This window comes from Canis lupus, chromosome 8 (genome assembly GCF_048164855.1).
Source record: "Canis lupus baileyi chromosome 8, mCanLup2.hap1, whole genome shotgun sequence".
Lineage (NCBI taxonomy): Eukaryota > Metazoa > Chordata > Mammalia > Carnivora > Canidae > Canis > Canis lupus.
In genome coordinates this window covers 27,876,548-27,896,236 of record NC_132845.1, presented here as the reverse complement: position 1 = coordinate 27,896,236, position 19,689 = coordinate 27,876,548, and the positions used below count along the sequence as shown (strand labels likewise).

Here is a 19,689-nt window from a genome sequence, read left to right as displayed (position 1 = left end):
GAAGCTAGACACAACTTTTTTTTTTTTTTAAAGATTCTATTTATTTATTCATGAGAGACACAGAAAGAGAGAGAGGCAGAGACACAGGCAGAGGGAGAGGCAGGCTTCCTGCAGGGAGCCTGATGAGGGACTCATCCTGGGACTCCAGGAACAAGCCCTTTGCCTCTCCCTCTGTCTCTCATGAATAAATAAATAAAATCTTAAAATAAATAGATTAATTAATTAAAAGTGTTTACTTTAATCCCTACTTTAATGCTCGTATAAAAATGTAAGTCACAGTGGTGGTTGGATGACTTTATTTTTGTATTTTTTTATACTTTGCTGTGTTCCCCAAGTTTAATGTTTTACAAAAAAGTAAGCATCCTCACTGTTTGCTTTCTCTCCATCTTTACCACAACTCAGAGTTGCTTTCCAGCTATGCTTCCCCGCTTCTCTTTACCTGCCTCTTCCTGGCTGATACAGGCAGCCCCTCAATTGGTACAGTCACAGCACTGGAGTCCTGCTTAATGGGGAGAAGATACCTTTATAAGTCAAAATATTCACTTAGCCTACGAAAGGCTAGAGGCTCAGGCTCTGCTTCAGCAGCCACCTGGGAATAAAGAAAACAGAAACATCAATAAACCATATCTTTAAGACTTTGGTCCCTATTTATAAAGACTTCTGGGGCATTGGAGTAGTTCAGTTGGTTAAGCATCTGACTCCTGATTTCAGCTCAGGTCATAATTGCAGAGTTGTGAGATGGAGCCTTGGCTGGACTCTGAGCTCAGTGTAGAGTCTGTTTGAGATTCTCTCACTTTCTCTCTCCGCCCCTGCCCCCAACCCATGTGCATGTGTGCACGTTCTCTCTCTCTCTCTCTCAAAATAAAAAAAAAATAAAAAATAAAAAATAAAAAAAAAAAATAAATAAATATTAGGCTCTGCTTCTCTTTGATGGGGAATGTGTTTGTTATTCCTGCTGTTAGTTTGCCTTCACAACATCAAAGAGACTTTGCAGAGTCAGAACTTACAGTCTTGGAGAATCTTAATTATTAAAGAACCTCTTTGGCTACAAGTTCATGACCATTCATGATCTCCATCTTGGTAGATGTGAGCAATGAAAACAATTGTCTACATTGATGGAGTCTTATGACAGAAGTCTTGAATTCTTTATTATTCATATTATAGCCAGATTCCTTCATGCTAATCCTCTTTTTCAACAGATAATTGCTTAAAACATAATGGTAAGAAAGATTAGGAAGGAGAAACTTCCAAGACTTACAGACAATAGAAGACACTAAACAATCTACAGACACATTATCAGAACTAGTAATGGCATAGATCTGTATCACAAACAGGATGGAATAAATTCTCTCAGAAGAGGCAAGGTAAATTTTTCAGCCTTGCATTGGATCAACCTGTCTGGGAAAGTGTATGAACCGGGCCCCTCCTTCAATTAGAATTCTACAAGGTAACAAAAAGAAAACACTATATGGTGCTGTCTTCCTGCAGTGGACTTTGGCTCTGTTGCCAGGTCTTCTTGTCTGTGCCCTCTGTACTGAGTATCTTTGTATCTGCTGAGTGCTCTCCTGGTTTAACCCATAACTGCTCCATGACCCCTGACTCTCACAAACTTTTTCCCACCCTGTGACTTGAGCGTAGCTCTTCCATTTTCTACTGTGCTTCCTTCCTGGTCTTTTCTTGAACCTGGCTTTCTTAACTCCTCTCTGTTTCTCCTTAATTCAATGATTCGATCTCTGCTACCTCTCAGGGTGAGAAGTCCTCCCCTGACCGAAAGGCCCATAATATGGAAAAGGGGAAAGGGTCATCAGCATAACTATACTCTCAAGGGTGGGGTCCTTGTAGAGACCACTCCCGCTAAGTGGAATGCCAAAAGGACTATCTGTTTAATACTTTAAACCTGCAGGTCTGTTTGGGCAAGCATGCATAACTGGGAGATTTAGTAAGTATACAAAGCCAACTGAATGATATGAAGTGCACTTGAGAAAAAAATCTCAACTATGGAGTGTTTGTGCCTCAGAATCCCTACTATGCAATAAATATCAGCTGTCTACGTAAACCAAAACAATGTATGTTGGAGTGGACAGGGCAGGTGCCAGAAAAGTAAGGGAAAGTGGGAAAAGGCAGGATTCCAGGTCCCTGCTCTTGGATAGGAAAATCTTTCCCCTTTGTATTCTCTGGTGGTGACTGCAACAAGGGGAAATCTGAGACATATCAGGAGTGAGATGAGATGCCATGCCCTATTTTAGCTCAAAGGCTCCTTAGGAATTTAGCGTCACCTACTCTTCATACACCCCACTTCGGAGCCGTTCACTTCAGGGTCACTGTGACAGAACTCTAGTCTCTCATCACTGGACACTCTTTTTCCACGACAGAAAGTCCACTGAGGACACTCACAGGATTCATCTGATAGGCAGCCCTCAAGGGGCAGGCCCGAAATATTGCCTTCAGTGCAGGGAAACCCTGCGTCTTTACCATGAAGTCTCATTTCACCTGAAGTAATCATCGCCTTATCCATCATTATTCAATTAAGGAATACACCGGTTATTTTAAATTTTTCTGCCCAAGGAAACAATTATTTTCATGACTTTTATCTCAACATTGTGATTTTATGTTTTCTGCAAGTATTATCTAAATGTTTTCACTTAGTTTATAATAGAAACAGGATCCTAGTAAAATATACAAAGAATTTTATTTTATTTTATTTTTTATATATATATACAAAGAATTTTAAAGCTGAAGAGAATATTGGAGATTCTAGTCTTCTTTATTCTATTAAAATAACCTAGGTCTAGAATGATTACATATTTCAACTTAAGTCCTACTTCTGTAAAGGCTCAAAAATATTTCTCCCATGAAAAAGCCAAGGCTCTGAGGGCTTAGTCATTTCACCTAAAACGGACAACTAATAATGATGAAGCTAGTGCTCTAGCTCAGATCCATTTGTCTCCACAGGTTTTGGAGGGAGCTGTGATATGGTCGTGAAAGAGCAATTGATACCAGCACCCATTCTGTTGTGTAGCTTTTCTCATGCAGATAGAGACCTGTTCTGTATACCTAGATTGGTAATGTGAGTGCAGTGACGTGCTACATTTTGAATCAATCCTAAAGAAAGGCAAAAAGGATTTTGGGTTGTCTTTCTATTTGTGTTTCTGGAATCTGATCCTATTGACAACAGAATAACAACTTGCACCTGTGTTTCCCCTCAGTCTTACTTGAATTCTTCCTAGATTTTCCTCTGCCTTGGAGCCTCCCATAGAGGGGAAGGGAGAAGAAATGGGTAGGAAATATCAGAAAGGGAGATGACTGGGTGGCGGGCACTGAGGGGGGCACTTGACGGGATGAGCACTGGGTGTTATTCTGTATGTTGGCAAATTGAACACCAATAAAAAATAAATTTATTATTAAAAAAATTCAAAGCAGTGTTCTTTAAACCATGTCATGTGGACCACCTAAACAAGGATCACTCACTTGGGGGCGCTTTTAAAACTACAGTTAACGGGCTGCCCGGGGGGCTCAGCAGTTTAGCACCACCTTTGGCCCAGGGTGTGATCCTGGAGACCCAGGATCGAGTTCCGCATCGGGCTCCCTGCATAGAGCCTGCTTGTGTCTCTGCCTCTCTCTCTCTCTCTCTCTGTGTGTCTCTCGTGGATAAATAAATAAAATCTTTATAAAGAAAAAAAAAACTATAGTCAACTTTTGGGGCACCTGGATGGCACAGTTGGTTGAGTATCCGACTCTTGGATTAGGCTCAGGTCATGATCTTGCAGTCATGGAATCGAGCCCCAAGTCAGGGTAGAATCTGCTTCAGATTCTTTCTTTCCCTCTCCTTCCTGCTCATTCTTTCTCTCAAATAAATAAAATCTTTTTTTTTTTTTTTTTTTTTTTTTAAGTTAGCTTTTGAACTGTTAACATGGCGGGGGTGAGGTTACGGACACCGGCTCCCTGCTATGCAAAGATCCATATAGAACTTTGACTCCCCTCAAATTTTTTTTCAAGATTTTATTTATTTATTCATGAGAGACATAGAGAGAGGCAGAGACATAGGCAGAGGGAGAAGCAGGCTCCACACAGGGAGCCCAATGTGGGACTCGATCCCGGATCTCCAGGCTCACACCCTGGGCCAAAGGCAGATGCTCAACCACTGAGCTCCCAGGCGTCCAAGACTCTCCCAAAATTTAACTAATAGCCTACCGTTGACTAGAAGCCTTACTGATAACAGAAACAATCAACAAATATTTTGTACGTTTTATGTATTATATATTTTATTCTTACAATAAAGCTAGAGAAAAGAAAATGGTATTAAGAAAGTAATAAGGAGGGACACCTGGGGGGCTCAGTGGTTGAGCGTCTGCCTTCGGCTCAGGGTCATGATCCCAGGGTTCTAGGATCAAGTCCCGCATCGGGCTCCCCTCGAGGAAGCTGCTTCTCCCTCTGCCTATGTCTCTGCCTTTCTCTGTGCGTCTCTCATGAATAAATAAAATCTTAAAAAAAAAAGTAATAAGGAAAACAAAATACATTTACAGTACTGTATTTATTGAAAAATATCTGAGTATAAGTGGACCTGTGCAGTTCAAACCCAAATTGTTCAAGGGTCAACGTATACAGATTCCTAGGTCCCTCCCAGAATTACCCAGTCAGAATTTCCAGGGTGGAGGCATGGACTGGGAGTTTGCATTTTATGTCTCCCTGAAGATGCTTATGTTCACAAAAGTTTGAGAATCACTCAGATTATAGAGAAATATCATTGGCTGAGACTGCAGGAGTCTGTGCCTAAGTGGTTTGAAAATAGAAGAACTGAAATCATGATTAAAATAGAGTAGCCTCAGGGGGGATCCCTGGCTGGCTCAGCGGTTTAGTGCCTGCCTTTGGCCCAGGGCATGATGCTGGAGACCCGGGATCGAGTCCCACATCAGGCTCCTGCATGGAGCCTGCTTCTCCCTCTGCCTGTGTCTCTGCCCCTCTCTCTCTCCGTGTGTGTCTGTCATGATAAATAAATAAATAAAATAGAGTAGCCTCCAATCAATCCTCTTAGTAAACTACAATCTTTCAGGAATACAGTTTAAGAACTATCTTCAATGGCCTTTTTTATTTTTTTAAGATTTTATTTATTTATTCATGAGAGATTTTATTTATTTATTCATGAGTCTCCATGCAGGGAGCCCGACTTGGGATTCCATCCTGGGTCTCCATGATAACACCCTGGTCTGAAGGTGGCACTAAACCGCTGAGCCACCTGGGCTGCCCTTCAATGGCCTTTATGTTATATTTCAATATATTAGTCCAGATACATAACTTGGAAAATAAAAAGCTGAAACAAACTGCAATATATATACATATTCCCATTAGTGACTTATTACATTCTGACATATTACTTTCCTAGGTTTTTTTTTTCTTCCTTCCTTCCTTCCTTCCTTCCTTCCATCCTTCCTTCTTTAAAGAAACTGCCAGGATGCCTGGGTGGCTCAGTGGTTGAGTATCTGCCTTCAGCTCAGGGTATGAGCCCGGGAACCCTGGGACACAGGAGCCTGCTTTTCTCTCTACCTATGTCTCTGCCTCACTCTCTCTGTGTCTGTCATGGATAAATAAAATCTTAAAAAAAAAAAAAAAAAAAAGGAAAGAGAAAAGAAAAAGAAAGAAAGCTGCCTTTTCCTAACATAAGGATGACTTAGAAATGAGCTTCTTGATCAGAAGCAATATTGTATCAGACTTCCATTAGTATAAGGATAGTTATATTGGCAGAGCATTGTGGTCAGGGAAGGCAAATCCATACCCTTAAGTTCTTTCCGGTGAGAACAAATTGCTGCCTTCATTGTGATCAACCTGCCATGAGGTGGTTTTCTGGTCTTTCTTGGGGAAAGGTGCTGTATAGAGGGCTCAGTGTCAGTTGCTGCTACTGGCAAGTTAAGCTCTTAGCAGTGAGGAGCCAGCCCACCCCTGACGCGGGAAGCTCATGATGTTGGGCCCACGTGTAACCTCAGCCCCACCATTGTGGCTGCTGGGCAAGCACTAAGTAACTGCAGAAAAAGGCTGTCATACACAGACCAGTTTATTCTGTCCACCTGGTTATTGAGTCTCCTCTCTGGATGCTCTCTTGCTTAGTATTCAGTTGGGGCACATATTTTCACACCTTAAGCTCATTGTGGAAGTTTCATCCACATGCCTCTTCTCCTCTGTTCTTTGTTACCAATTGTCAAATCTTTGTTTTCTGAGTTCCCAACATTTCAGCCAAACTGTCAATCACTGTCCACAAACGGCCAGAAGTTTATTTATACTTCTGGCCATCTCTCAATTCAGACAGAGTAGCCAATTGAATGTATTGCTCAGGGGGAATCCCTGGGTGGCTCAGCAGTTTAGCGCCTGCCTTTGGCCCAGGGTGTGATCCTGGAGTCCCGGGATCGAGTTCCACATCGGGCTCCCGGCACGGAGCCTGCTTCTCCCTCTGTCTCTGCCTCCTCTCTCTCTGTCTATCATGAATGAATAAATAAATAAAATCTTTAAAAAAATTTTTTTTAAAAGAATGTATTGCTCATTTCTGTGCACGGGGAAGGTCTCCCATCATTACTGCCTCACTGGACCACTCCAGAATGGGGCTGCAATGCTGCTTCAAGTTGATGTCAACACATTGTCCAAAACTACCTGTAAACTAGGCCTTAGCTTTTTCTTCCTCAGTAAACTGTCATCCCCCATAAGGTCATAGGTTGGTAAAGAGGCAGCAATGTAGCAGGAATAGCTGGCTACCATGAGCCATCTCTTATGCAACATGCTTAGATCTTCAGGAGCTTACTTCACTCTGCATCTAATCTCATTTATACCATCTCCACTTGATGTTGGATTGCGGATGCCTTTAACCAACCTTGTATCTTGGTGGGTCAGAAAACATCGAATTCAGCTCAGGTCATGATCTCAGGATCTTGGGATGGAGCCCCACATCAAGCTCTCTGCTCAGCAGGGAACTGGCTTCTCCCTCTTCCTGCTGCTCCCCCTGCTTGTGCTTTCTATCAAATAAATAAAATCTTTATTTAAAAAAAAAGAAAGAAAGAAAACATCCAATTCATCTTGGGAAGCTCGGGTCATATGGTCTCCAAATGTCCCAGATCAGAAATTCGGTCTCTACCATGGCCTAGTAGCAAACCAAGAGTAGTTTCTGAAAAAATAGTTATCTATTCCAAAACTCTAAAGGCCTGTGTTCTACTAGTATGACTTTTGTCATGGCCATACCAAAATAGCATCCAATGATCCCTGTCTCCTTGAGTAATCCCATCCACTTCAGTAGAAGCTGGACTAGTGGGTTGCTTCTAATAGAATATGGCAGAAATGAACTATCACTTCTAAGACTATGTTATAAAGACTTTGGTTTCCATTTTTGGGGCTTTCTCCTGCTTTCTCTCCCTCACTTCCCCTCTCTCTCCACTCACATTGAGAAAACAAGCTGCCTTGTGAGAAGTCCTGTGGGAAGTCCTATCTGGCATGGCAAGGAACTGAAGCCCTGTTTATCTGCCTGGGAGGAACTGAAGCCTGCCCACAATCATGAGTGAGGTTGAAAGTGGATACTTAACTCCGTTCAAGTCTTGAGATGACTGTAGCTCCACCCAGTGGTTGGCGTGATTGCAAACTCAAGACACCAGGAGCCAGAACCACACACCTAAGCTGGTCCCATATTCCTGACTGACAAAAAATTATGAAATAATGTTTATTGTTTTAAGCTGCTAAGGTTTGAAGCAATCTGTTATGCAGCAACAGATAAATATAATGACTATCTGTGGACTTACGGATGTTTTACACAATATTCTCTTCTGATCAGGGAACTCATTTCTCAGCTAAAAAAGTATACCAATAAGGTCATTCCCATTGAGTGTGCTGGTCTTGCGATATGACATCCCTCAGAAGCAGCAGAGCTGAAAACAGCCTAGTGGAGATTCAGTTACAGTGCCAGTTGGGAAACAACACTCTGAAAGGTTAGAGCACTTAATCCTACAGGATGTGGGCTATTCTTGGGACCAGAGACTAATACAGGGCATCCTTTCTCCCATAGCAAGAATACATGGAGAAAAGGGTAGAAGTGAGAGTGGCTCTTCCACTACTACAGTTCGTTACAGTCTCCCAAATTTCATTTCCCATCCCCAAAACTCTGTTGCTGGCTTAGAGGTTTTAATTCCCAAAGGAGAAATACTTTCTGTCAGAGGTCATGACAATGGCTCCAAAGAACTGGAAGATGAGACTTCCACTGGCCATGGAGAGCTTCAAGTGTTATGGAAATAACAAAGGAGGGAGCACTGTTTTTGCTGGGGCGATTGCTCCCAACTAAGGGTAAACTGAGTGACTGCTCTAACACTGGAGACAGAGAAGGACTATGTCTGGAGCCCAAGACCTTCTCTGAGGCACCTCTGAGTACTCTCAAATCCGGTAGTGAAACTTATGGCAAAGCTATAGCAACATTTTAGACCACAAAGGTTTAGAGCTTTTGGGAATGGGGGGTTGGATTACCTCCAACAGGAGAAGAACCCCGACTGGCTGCAGTGCCTGATGAGGGTAAAGGGAACATAATGTGTATAGCAGATATGACCGTAGTAGTTATGAAAATGTTCTTCCGGGTACCCCTGGGTGGCTCAGCGGTTTGGCGCCTGCCTTCAGCCCGAGGCACGGTCCTGGAGACCCAGGATCGGGTCCCGCCTCAGGCTCCTGCATGGAGCCTGCTTCTCCCTCTGCCTGTGTCTCTGCCTTTCTCTCTACGTCTATCATGAATAAATAAATACAATCTTTTAAAAAAATGTTCATCCTTGCTTGTTGTGTATCTATTGACATATATTTACTTCCTTTTCTCTACCCCCTCATCATCCTGCTTCATTTTGAATGAGGACCATTATTGGTGATTAACTTTACGATTTACTCTGTATGTTATAGAATATCCAGATGGGATTCAATAAAAGAGACCCAGAGATGGCTATGGGGACTGGTGGGACTTTGGGCCTTTTTTTTGAGGAAGATGATAGAAATATCATTGTAAAAGGGATGGTTATATCCTGCTAGGCAAAAGCAAAGAGACATTAGTGTTGTTGTAAGACACGTAAATGGATAATGAATGACCAAAATGATAGGTCCTGCTATTTAGGATCTCTCAGCTCCAACTGCACCTTTCAAAACTCTGTCCAACTGTTTCCATATGTAAATTATGATTTCCAGACTGCCATGCCCAGTGGCTTCTGGTTAGGTTCTGCAAAAGGAAAACCAGGTGGACTGTGGAAGACAGGACAAAGAAAAAAGACTCTCCTAATTCCCATCAGGATTGCTCCAGCAACAGCGGCAGCAAACCATGGCCTCAGGCCTCATTCCACTTGCCCTGCCACATGCTCTGTGGTGCTTTCTTGGCAATAGCAACATTAGCCCCACTGTACTCCCTCACCTGCGGCGCCAAGCCGTGTGCACCTGTCTGGATGCACCCCTCTCCCGAGAGTCTGAGTACCAGCTGCAATGCTCCTGCAGTCTCATCACCAGCTAAAATGTACCCCTTCTTGAGAGATCTGATCATCAGTCCCAAGAGAACACCTCCTTCAAATTCACAGGCTCTGGTGACTCCAGTTATAATTGTCAGGGTTCTCCAGAGAAACACATACATGAACAAAGGAGAGAACAAGAGACAGAGATTTATAGGGGCGCAGAAGTCCCACAATCTGCCATCTGCACGCTGGGGACCCAGGAAAGCCAGTGGCGTAGTGTTTTGGTTTTTTTTTTTTTTTTTTTTTTTTAATATTTACTCATGAGAGACACAGAGAGAGAGGCAGAGACACAGGCAGAGGGAGAAGCAGGGAGCCCAATGCAGGACTCGATCCCAGGTCTCCAGGATCACGCCCTGGGCTGAAGGCCGGTGCTAAACCGCTGAGCCACCCGGGCTGCCCCAGTGGCGTTGTTTAAAGGCCTGAGAGCTGAAGAGCCAGAGGTGTAGATTCCAGTGAGAAGAGCTAAGAACTGAGAACACTCAAGACTGATGCCTTGGGACCAACATTTAGGCACGGAGGGAATTCAACCTTCCTTTGCCTTGTTGTTCTACTCAGGTGTTCAGCAGATTGGACAAGGCCTACCACATTGGAAGGACCAGACTCAGTTCACAAATTCAGATGCTAATTTCTTCTGGAAATCCCCTCACAGATATACAGAGAAATGCTCTCTTACCAGTTATCTGGCATCAAAATTTTTCATCACAAGTTTCTTTTTAAAAAAAACAAAAGATTTTGCTTATTCACAAGAGACAGAGAGAAGAGAGAGAGGCAGACGCAGAGGGAGAAGTAGGCTCCCTGCAACCCAATATGGGATGGACTCTATCCCGGACCCTGGGATCACGACCTGAGCTAAAGGCAGATGCTCAACCGCTGAGCCACCCAGGTTCCTAAGTTTCAATTGTTAGAGCAAAGAATCTCATTTCATTTTATAAATATGGCCATTTTCAAATAAAAATATTCCACCACTCTCAAATTTGTCCACTGGACTCTAAATGCTATAACTATTTGATATCCACTATCTCCATGAAAAGAAATACATTCCACTTCCCTCATAATTTTATGCTTTTATGCTTAAAAGTCTACTTTGTCCTATTTTTCTGTAATGAAAATATACATATTAATTTGCATTGTTTTAAAACATTCAGGAAACACAAGACTCTTAAAAATGTTAAAAATTTCAGGACACCTGGACGGCTCAGTAGTTGAACGTCTGCCTTCATTTGGCTCAGGGCATGCTCCCGGAGTCTTGGGATCGAGTCCCACATCGGGTTCCCTGCAGGGAGCCTGCTTCTCCCTCTGCCTATGTCTCTGCCTCTCTGTCTCTCATGAATAAATAAAATCTTAAGAAAAAAATGTTTTAAATTTCTCTTGGCTTAATTACAATTAGTATTACTATAGAGTTGAGCATAACAAATACATGTTTTCATGAGAGACTCCTAACTCTGAGAAACGAACAAGGGGAGGTGGGGGGGGGTATGGGGGGACTGGGTGACGGGCACTGACGGGGGCACTTGACAGTATGAGCACTGGGTGTTATACTGTATGTTGGAGAATTGAACTCCAATTAAAAATATTAAAAAAACAAAAAACAAATACATGTTTTGAAATATTAAATATAAAAGTAAAATCTTATGGATATAGATCTCTTAATGATAATGCTTTTTTTTTAAGTTTTTTTTTTTTTTTTTGAGACAAGAAAGAAAGAGAAAGAGAGGAGAGGGGGCAGAGGGAGAGAGAATCCCAAGCAGGTTTGACACTCAGCGCAGAGTCCAACTCAGGGATCGATCTCACAATGCTGAGATTATGACCTGAGCTGAAATCCAGAGTCAGATGCTCAATCAACTGAGTCACCCAAATGCCTCACATTGATGATCTGCTTTTAAAAATTAGATCATGGGAGCACCTGAGTGGCTCAGCAGTTAAGCGTCTGCCTTTGGCTCAGGTCTGATCCCAGGGTCCTGGGATCTATTCCCACATCAAGCTTTTCATGAGGAGACTCTTCTCCCTCTGCTTAGGTCTCTACCTCTCTGTAAATATATAAATAAAAAGATAAAAAATTAGATCATGTATATCTATGGTACTGGGACGACGTAGAGCTCACTGGAAATCAATTGCAAAAAAAGGTTATCAAGCAAATATGAGGCTTAAAATATACATATTAATAATTATGTGCATATTTATAGAATATTAAAAATATATAGATGCTAAAACACACACCATATGGTAGGAATGAATAGAAAGTGAAGAATTCACAAATCCTAAGCAACAAACTCTCAAAGTTTAGAAAACAGATTTAAACTTTCTGTAGCCTTTGGCAAAGCTAATGAAAATATTTCTCCTAATAATCAGAAAAATGTTTAATTTAAAGATATAAGATTGACCTGTGGAAAGTAAACACTGATGTTTTCATTTCCTTACTTATAATAATCATGCAAATATATAAAATAAGATGCAAGTTTGTATCTTTTTAGAGACTAATATTTCAAGTTGTCCCTTTATATACTCTGGGGAAGGCACTGCTGTAAAAAATAGGATGGATAAAAAATACACTTTCCTTTTGTAAAGAGGAAGAACAGCAGTTGTGAGAAAGAAGCTAAAAAGGAGAACCTGCAAAGAACTACCTTGACAGCAGGCAACACAGTTTTAGGAGAAAGTACATATTTTAGCAGAGAAATTTAGAAACAAATTTCCAAAAAAAATGTATTTTTTTTACAGTAAAAAAATTACAGTAAAAAACTACTGTAATGTGCAAACTTGGAATTCATGGAAAGGCTTTATGAAACTCAAGTGCTATGAATACCCATTTGAAGGCTACTGGTTTAAAGAATATTCTTAACAACTACTGTACATATAGCATCAAATCAACAGAATTATTTGTATTCAGAAGTCTTATACAGATGAACTTATAAAATGTATCTACTTAGAACATAAATAGCAAGCCAATACTATTATCACATCTTTAGAACAAATGGAACCCAACTGTCTGAGGCCACAAAAAAATCACTGATAACATAATGATGATCATGTACATGGGAGTTAATTTCATTCTATACAGACTAATTCAGCACTTTCTGAATGTATTATAATACCATCCCCTAGATCTAGATCTTAGATTATGTTTTAATCATCACTGGATAAAGTCCAAAACAAAACCAAGTTTCAAAAACTTCTTCACTGTATGTATATTACAGGACAGCATATTTAGCTGATACACCAAACCAGTTTCATTTGAGTCACAACCTCAGCTGCCTACAGGGACCAGGAAGTAATCTAAATGTGGAAGTAGACTAGGTATAAGATAATAGAGACTGATGAAAAGCACATTCTGTTCTAAAGGTGCTCAATTATTTTTTAATTAGATTTTTAATCTGTTCAATGTTTTGAAAGCCAAACAAAAACATACGGCTGAATTTAGACAAATATACTAGGGTGCAAATTTTGCAATCCTCATTGTTTGGATTTCAAAACATTCCACAGATTCAAAATCAATATTTACCAAGTCCCCACAAGAAAGAAGGTACATATAATTGGAATGAGAAAATGCTTATTAAGTGTTATTGTTCCAAGTACCTGTGCAAAAAGTTGTTTCATTATACTTTACATGAAGCTTCAGTAAAGTGATTAGAACCAGACACAAATTACAGACCAAATCTACATCCTTGACTTAATTTATTATATAAAAAAGAAAAACACACTTAGGGTGGAAAGAACACTCCATCTCAATACTTTAATATTGAAATCAGCCATCATACATACTCATCAACTCTTATATTTCATTGTCCTTATCTTAGGAGATAGTCAAAGTGAGATTAATTTGATGAAGCATTCTCCGCAAATCTACAACACTCTATACTTCATCTCCATATTTATGTCAGGTCCTTTAATAAGTTACTTCTTCTTCGTTGTTTTCTAGTATTTATGAAATGAATTAGTGCAATACATCATTGAAGTATTATTTAAAAGGCAAATATCCTATAGATAGGGATTTGTCATCCCAATTCCTTGGCACTCAATAATATAAGCATCTTTAGCTGCATCTTCTTCATCTTCTGATTTCTTCACAGAGAATTTAGCCTGAAACCAGAAAAGTACTTAGTACATAAACAATATGAGGAGAGATGGAGGGAGAGCCCATAAATCCAACTTAAAAAGGCAGATAATTAATATCAAACTCATTTTTTTTCTTTCTTTTTTTTTTTTTAAAGATTTCATTTATTTATTCATGAGAGACACAGAGAGAGAGAGAGAGATGCAGAGACATAGGCAGAGGGAGAAGCAAGCTCCATGCAGGGAGCCTGACATGGGACTCAATCCCAGGTCTCCAGGATCAGGCCCAGGGTTGAAGGCAGCGCTAAACCGCTGAGCCACCCTGGCTGCCCAAACTCATTTTTCTGAAGCAGCTAGAGGCACAAAGATCAAATGATTCATGAGAAATTCAGTAGCCTGGATATAAAATATTTTCCTCCAGAACCAGGATTCTCGTTCAGAAATAATACGTACTTGTGCAGTTCTGTCAGAATATACAGCCTCAGCCCCACTCCATATTCACTGAATCAAAATCCCCAGGACATTTACAAGCTAGGCAATTATCATCTTTAAAATCTTAACTGTTGGGGACGCCTGGGTGGCTCAGCGGTTGAGGGCTTCCCTTCTGCCCAGGGCATGATCTTGGAGTACCGAGATCAACTCCCACGTCGGGCTCCCTGCATGGAGCCTGCCTCTCTCTCTCTGTGTCTCTCATGAATGAATGAATGAATGAATGAATGAACAAATGAATAAATTAATAAATTAATTAATTAATTAATTAAAATAAAATCTTAACTGTTAACTGTAACATACCTTCACTACCTTCTTCCTAAATTTTTTTCTAAAACATGGCACTAAAGCGTTTATACTTCTACTTTGTCAAGTATCAAGTTTTTAATTTCCCTCAAATTTTTCTTGCCAATTGAATTCCCTAAATATGCTATTAAAAAAAAAATCTAGTTCAAATAGAAAGGTGAGGGGAGGCCCTTCATCTTTATTGGGCTTAACACTGTATTTTTTACTGGTTAACTAATTCAAGTTTGGCTTTGAAATATATGATCTCTGGGGATCCCTGGGTGCCTCAGCGGTTTAGAGCCTGCCTTTGGCCCAGGGAATGATCCTGGAGTCCCAGGATAGAGACCTGCATAGGGCTCCCTGCATGGAGCCTGCTTCTCTCTCTGCCTGTATCTCTTCCTCTCTCTCTCTCTGTGTCCCTATATGATCTCTATCATTATATTCTGGAAACATGATTTGTCTTAAAAAGCTACTATGTTCATTCTAACAAAACAATTAAAATAAAAACAACTGAGTATGTTGAATTTGTAGCAAAGGGAATTCAAATATGCCTAAAACCTTAGGATTCTATGAAACACAGTTTGAAAACCATTGTTCTGGGGCCCTGTTGAATAGTAATATTCACAAATTACTCCAGTTTCAGTATTATGTGGCAGTGTACTGATATACACTAGACACTGAAAATTATCGTTGAATGAATAAACATTGAATCCTAAGCTATATATTCAAATTATTTATGTAATTATATATGTGCATATATATATATATTTCACATTGTAAGCATTACATAAATAGCCAAGGAAATCATTTCTAACCTATATATAAAAAACATACTGTAAATTACAAAAATTTAAAGTTGGAAGGAGGGGATTCCTGGGTGGCGCAGCGGTTTGGCACCTGCCTTCGGCCCAGGGTGCGATCCTGGAGACCCAGGATCGAATCTCACGTCGGGCTCCCTGCATGGAGCCTGCTTCTCCCTCTGCCTGTGTCTCTGCCCTTCTCTCTCTCTCTCTCTCTGTGACTATCATAAATAAATAAAAATTAAAAAAAAAAAAGATTTTAAAGTTGGAAGGAGTTTTAAGGGACTATGTATCAGTCTCTGATTTTATAGATCAGTTATCTGCAGAGGCACAGAAAGATCAAGCAGCTTGCCCCGAGTCACTCAGTTAAAATACAACAAAGCTGAACAAGAAACCAGAACTATAAATGCCAATTCACAGCACTTTTCACTGTGTATTCATTTCAAATAACATGTGTCTACTATATGCGAAGTACTGTAAAAAGACTATATGAATACAACTTGGTCCCTACTATCGAGGAGATCATAGTCTACAAAGACAGACAACAGTTACAAATACAGCACTAATGGAAAAATAAAAAATACAGTCAACTATCTCTCGACATCAAATATAATTTGCCTTTAATTCCTATTAGCCTTTTCCTACAATTGAGCCAAAATTTACCTATGCTTTTTTTGTTTTAGACTTATTTATTTTATTTTAATTTTTTTAAAAGATTTTATTTACCCATTCATAGAGACAGAGAGAGGCAGAGACACAGGCAGGGGGAGAAACAGGCTCCATGCAGGGAGCCCGATATGGGACTCGATCCCAGGTCTCCAGGATCATGCCAAGGGCTGCAAGCGGCACTAAACTGCTGCGCCACCAGGGCTGCCCTTACTTATTTATTTTAGAAAGAGAGAGAGGAGAAGCAGGAGGGGGAGAAAAAGAGGGAAAGAGAATTTCAAGTAGACTCTGCAATAAGCTCAGAGCCTCATGTAGGACTTGATCTCATGACCATGAAATCATGACCTGAGCCAAAACCAAGAGTTGGACACCACAGTGCTTTCTAATAATATGAAAAAAGATACATATTCTTAAAAATCATACAAATAAACTGCTGGGAGTAAGGCAAAGTGACTTTGTGCTTAGTACACTTCTATAATTTTTTTTTTAATTTTAGAATTTTAGATTGTCTTTAATAGTATTACTTTTAGAATTTAAAAAATACTTAAGGTCAGCACCTTCATAAAATTCTGAGTTGTAAATTTTATATCACTTTATGAAATTACAAAGATTACAGCAAATTGGAAATATGCAGCGTTACTGAAAAAGGCAAGAAGTGAAGCTGTATGCATTCAGTAAAAAAAAAATTATAAAGAGAAACACTTTTAAGAGGATAATACCTAAATGTCAACAGTGCTTTTATTGGCAAAAGGGAATTATGACAAGTTTTTTCCCCTTGTTTTCCAAATTTTCTCTAAGGAAACTGTATTAGTTACAGATGAAATATACATATTAGTCATTTTTAAAAATTGAAATGCTATAGAAAGGGTACAAATATGAGCTTATACAATACTAAACCCTATTTCACTAAAAATTGTCAATCTACTCATAAAAGTTAAGAGGGCTGGTGTTAAAATTTCAGCAAATATTCCATTCTACCATAGAATCACAAGAAAATAAAACATTTAAATGTTATATTAATATTTAAGTTTATGGGCAACTACAAATTCCTTATGATTTAATTTCATAGTTCTCATCAAAACTTATCTTTATCTTTTTGTTTTTTTATATTTTTAAAGATTTTATTTATTTATTCATGAGAGACACAGAGAGAGAGAGAGCCAGAGACATAGGCAGAGGGAGAAGCAGGCTCCCTGAAGGGAGCAGACATGGAACTCAATCCCAGGTCTTCAGGATCAGGCCCTGGGCTGAAGGCAGCGCTAAACCGCTGAGCCACCCGAGCTGCCCAAAGCATCTTTATCCTGCAGGCAGTACCACACGTGAGCTCTGATGTATGCTTTCCTGAATTTGCTCAAAGTCCAACTCTGCCCCTAAGAAACTATATGGTCTTGAGTAATTAATTTAATTCCTCTACCTCATTTTATTCACATGCAAAATGAGAATAATAAAGAACTATCTAGGCAGCCCAGGTGGCTCATCAGTTTAGTGCCGCCTTCAGCCCAGGGGCCTGATCCTGGAGACCAGGGATGGAGTCTCACGTCAGGCTCCCTGCATGGAGCTTGCATCTCCTTCTGCCTATGTCACTGCCTCTCTCTCTGTGTCTCATGAATAAAAAACAATAAAAAAAAAAGGTTATGCAGAAGGGCACCTGGTGGCTCCATCAGTAAAGCATCTGATTCTTAGTTTTGGCTCAGGTTGTGATCTTGGGGTCATAGGACTGAGCTCCTTATTAGGCTCCATGCTCAGCAGGGAGTCTGTTTGAGTTCCTCCCTCTCCTTCTGCCCATCTCCTAGCTCTTGTGCTTTCTCTCAAATAAATGAATCTTTAAAAATAAATAAACAAATAATAAAATGGTAATGCAGAATAAGATGATGCAGGTAACTTGCTGAATTAGCTCAATGTCAGCCACACAGGAATTACTAGGCGAGGGATAGCAATTATGATTAAGTTTTTTGTTTATTACAATCTGACCCAAAATTGGCTACAATAAAAATCAATTACTCTTTCTAATGGAATACTCACCTTTGCTAATTGTTCAGCAAAATGTATAGCTGTTTGTGTATGGAGTGTAACTGGTCCTGTTTTTATTCTGGAAACTCCACAAGCTAATGCCATGAAAATGATCAACTATTAAAAAAAAAAGAACAAAGAAGAAAAATTTCATACATTTACTAACATTTGGAGTTAAACTCTACTGCTTACCACATGAAAATACCATTAGAAATCAAAACAGCTAAGAGAATTTCTACTTTAGGTTTCCAGAAGTCCTAAGATAATAGAAAATCTGTGTCAGCCAAAGTCTGTGGTGTGGTACAGAAATGCTTAGTAGCAGTTGTCAACATAGATTTTCTAAAATCGGGACGCCTGGGTGGCTTAGTGGTTGAGCATCTGCCTTCAGCTCAGGGCATGATCCCGGAGTCCCAGGATCAAGTCCTGCATTGGGTTCCCTGCAGGGAGCCTGCTTCTCCCTCTGCCTATATCTCTGCCTCTCTGTCTCTCTCATGAATAAATAAAATCTTTAAAAAAAAAATCAATGTTTAAGAAAAAAATATAGAGTTAAAAGTTAATATATTTAATCAGACTGCCTCAGCAAGCTGGAATATATGACAAACTTTTTCCAGTCTCTAAAATTACAACATTTTAACAGGTAAATAAATACACTAATACAGAATTACTTGGAGTATAGAGTACACCTAAGAAGGAAGAGACTAGAAATAAGGAACTAGTTAAGGGGTCGATGGGAGGAAGGGTGCCTAGTTAGCTCAGACAGAGGAGCACATAACTCTTTATCTTAGGGTTGTGAATTCAAGCCCCACATTGGGCTGTAGAGATTACTTAAAAATAAAATCTTAAAAAAAAAAAGAAAAGAAAGAAACTGGTTAAGAAATCCTGGAGAGAGGGGATCCCTGAGTAGCTCAGCAGTTTAGCACCTGTCTTAGGCCCAGTGCGTGGTCCTGGAGTTCCGGGATCAAGTCCCACATCGGGCTCCCTGCGTGGAGCCTACTTCTCCCTCTGCCTATGTCTCTGCCTCTCTCTCTCTCTGTGTCTCTCATGAATAAATAAATAAAATCTTTAAAAAAAAATCCTGGAGAGAATATTTCTTAATGTAGATTGCTGGTCTGAGATTAAGGAGAGAAAAGTGTGGTAGAAAAAACAGGAAATCTATCAAGACAGTGGACCATAAGAAGATCTCACTTGGAAATATTCACTAGCATGTGGTAGATGTGTTAAGTTTGAGAGGTCTACGACATGTCAAGTGGAAATGCTTACAGTCACGAGAGATATGAATATGGAGTTAAGGAGAAAGGCCTGAGCTAGTGATATAAATTTGAGTTGTTTGTACAACAATGCTTCTATTTTTACAGATGGTATGTAAGCTGTGAGACTGGACAAAACAACTGAGGGAGTGAACACAGATAAAGAGGCATGAGACTCAGCCTACGGATTCTCCAAAATTTAGAAGTTGATGAGTTGAAAACAATAGTAATATCAAACTAGCAAAGAGACTAGAATACACGCCCAAGGGAAAAGAAAGATAATAATGTTTCAGAAAGCAAGTGAGAGGGGTGCCTGGGTGGCTCAGTGGGTTAAGCATACAATTCTTGATTTCTGCTCATGTCATGATCTCAGGGTTATGACACTGAACCCCATATCAGGCTCCATCTTGGGCATATGGTCTGCTTAAGGTTCTCTCTCCTTTTCCCTCTGTATCCTCCCCACTCCACAAAATTTAAAAATTAAAAAAAGAAAGCAAGTGAGGAAAGTATTTCAAGAAAAAAGAGTGATCACGTGGGCCAAATGCTGTAGCCAGGTCAAGATGAACACTGAAATCTGAGAAATGTAATTCCAAAATATTTAAAAACTGGCTGAACTAAGCCAATCAATGATTAAAATTTATATTCGTTCAT

At 39.9% G+C, this 19,689-nt stretch overlaps 1 protein-coding gene across 9 annotated transcripts in view; it reads right to left on the bottom strand.

Annotated features, from left to right (window-relative positions):
- Positions 1-279: 279 nt before the first annotated feature.
- RTCA (RNA 3'-terminal phosphate cyclase) overlaps positions 280-19,689 on the bottom strand; it is a 54,525-nt gene continuing 35,115 nt past the window's right edge. For 3 of the 9 annotated variants that reach the window (XR_012035160.1, XR_012035157.1, XR_012035159.1), the window contains 4 exons: positions 17,804-17,908; positions 7,557-7,665; positions 6,854-6,995; positions 280-589 (listed from right to left, as the gene is read on the bottom strand). Coding sequence is in view for 5 of the 9 variants with exons in the window: in XM_072834695.1 (XP_072690796.1) it covers positions 6,943-6,995; positions 7,557-7,665; positions 17,804-17,908 (267 nt within the window). In the remaining 4 variants the exon portion in view is untranslated. Of the gene's footprint in view, positions 6,996-7,556; positions 7,666-13,146; positions 13,569-17,803; positions 17,909-19,689 lie in introns of those variants that run through there. The other 6 variants (XM_072834696.1, XM_072834697.1, XM_072834699.1 and 3 more) reach the window with 4 other exon arrangements.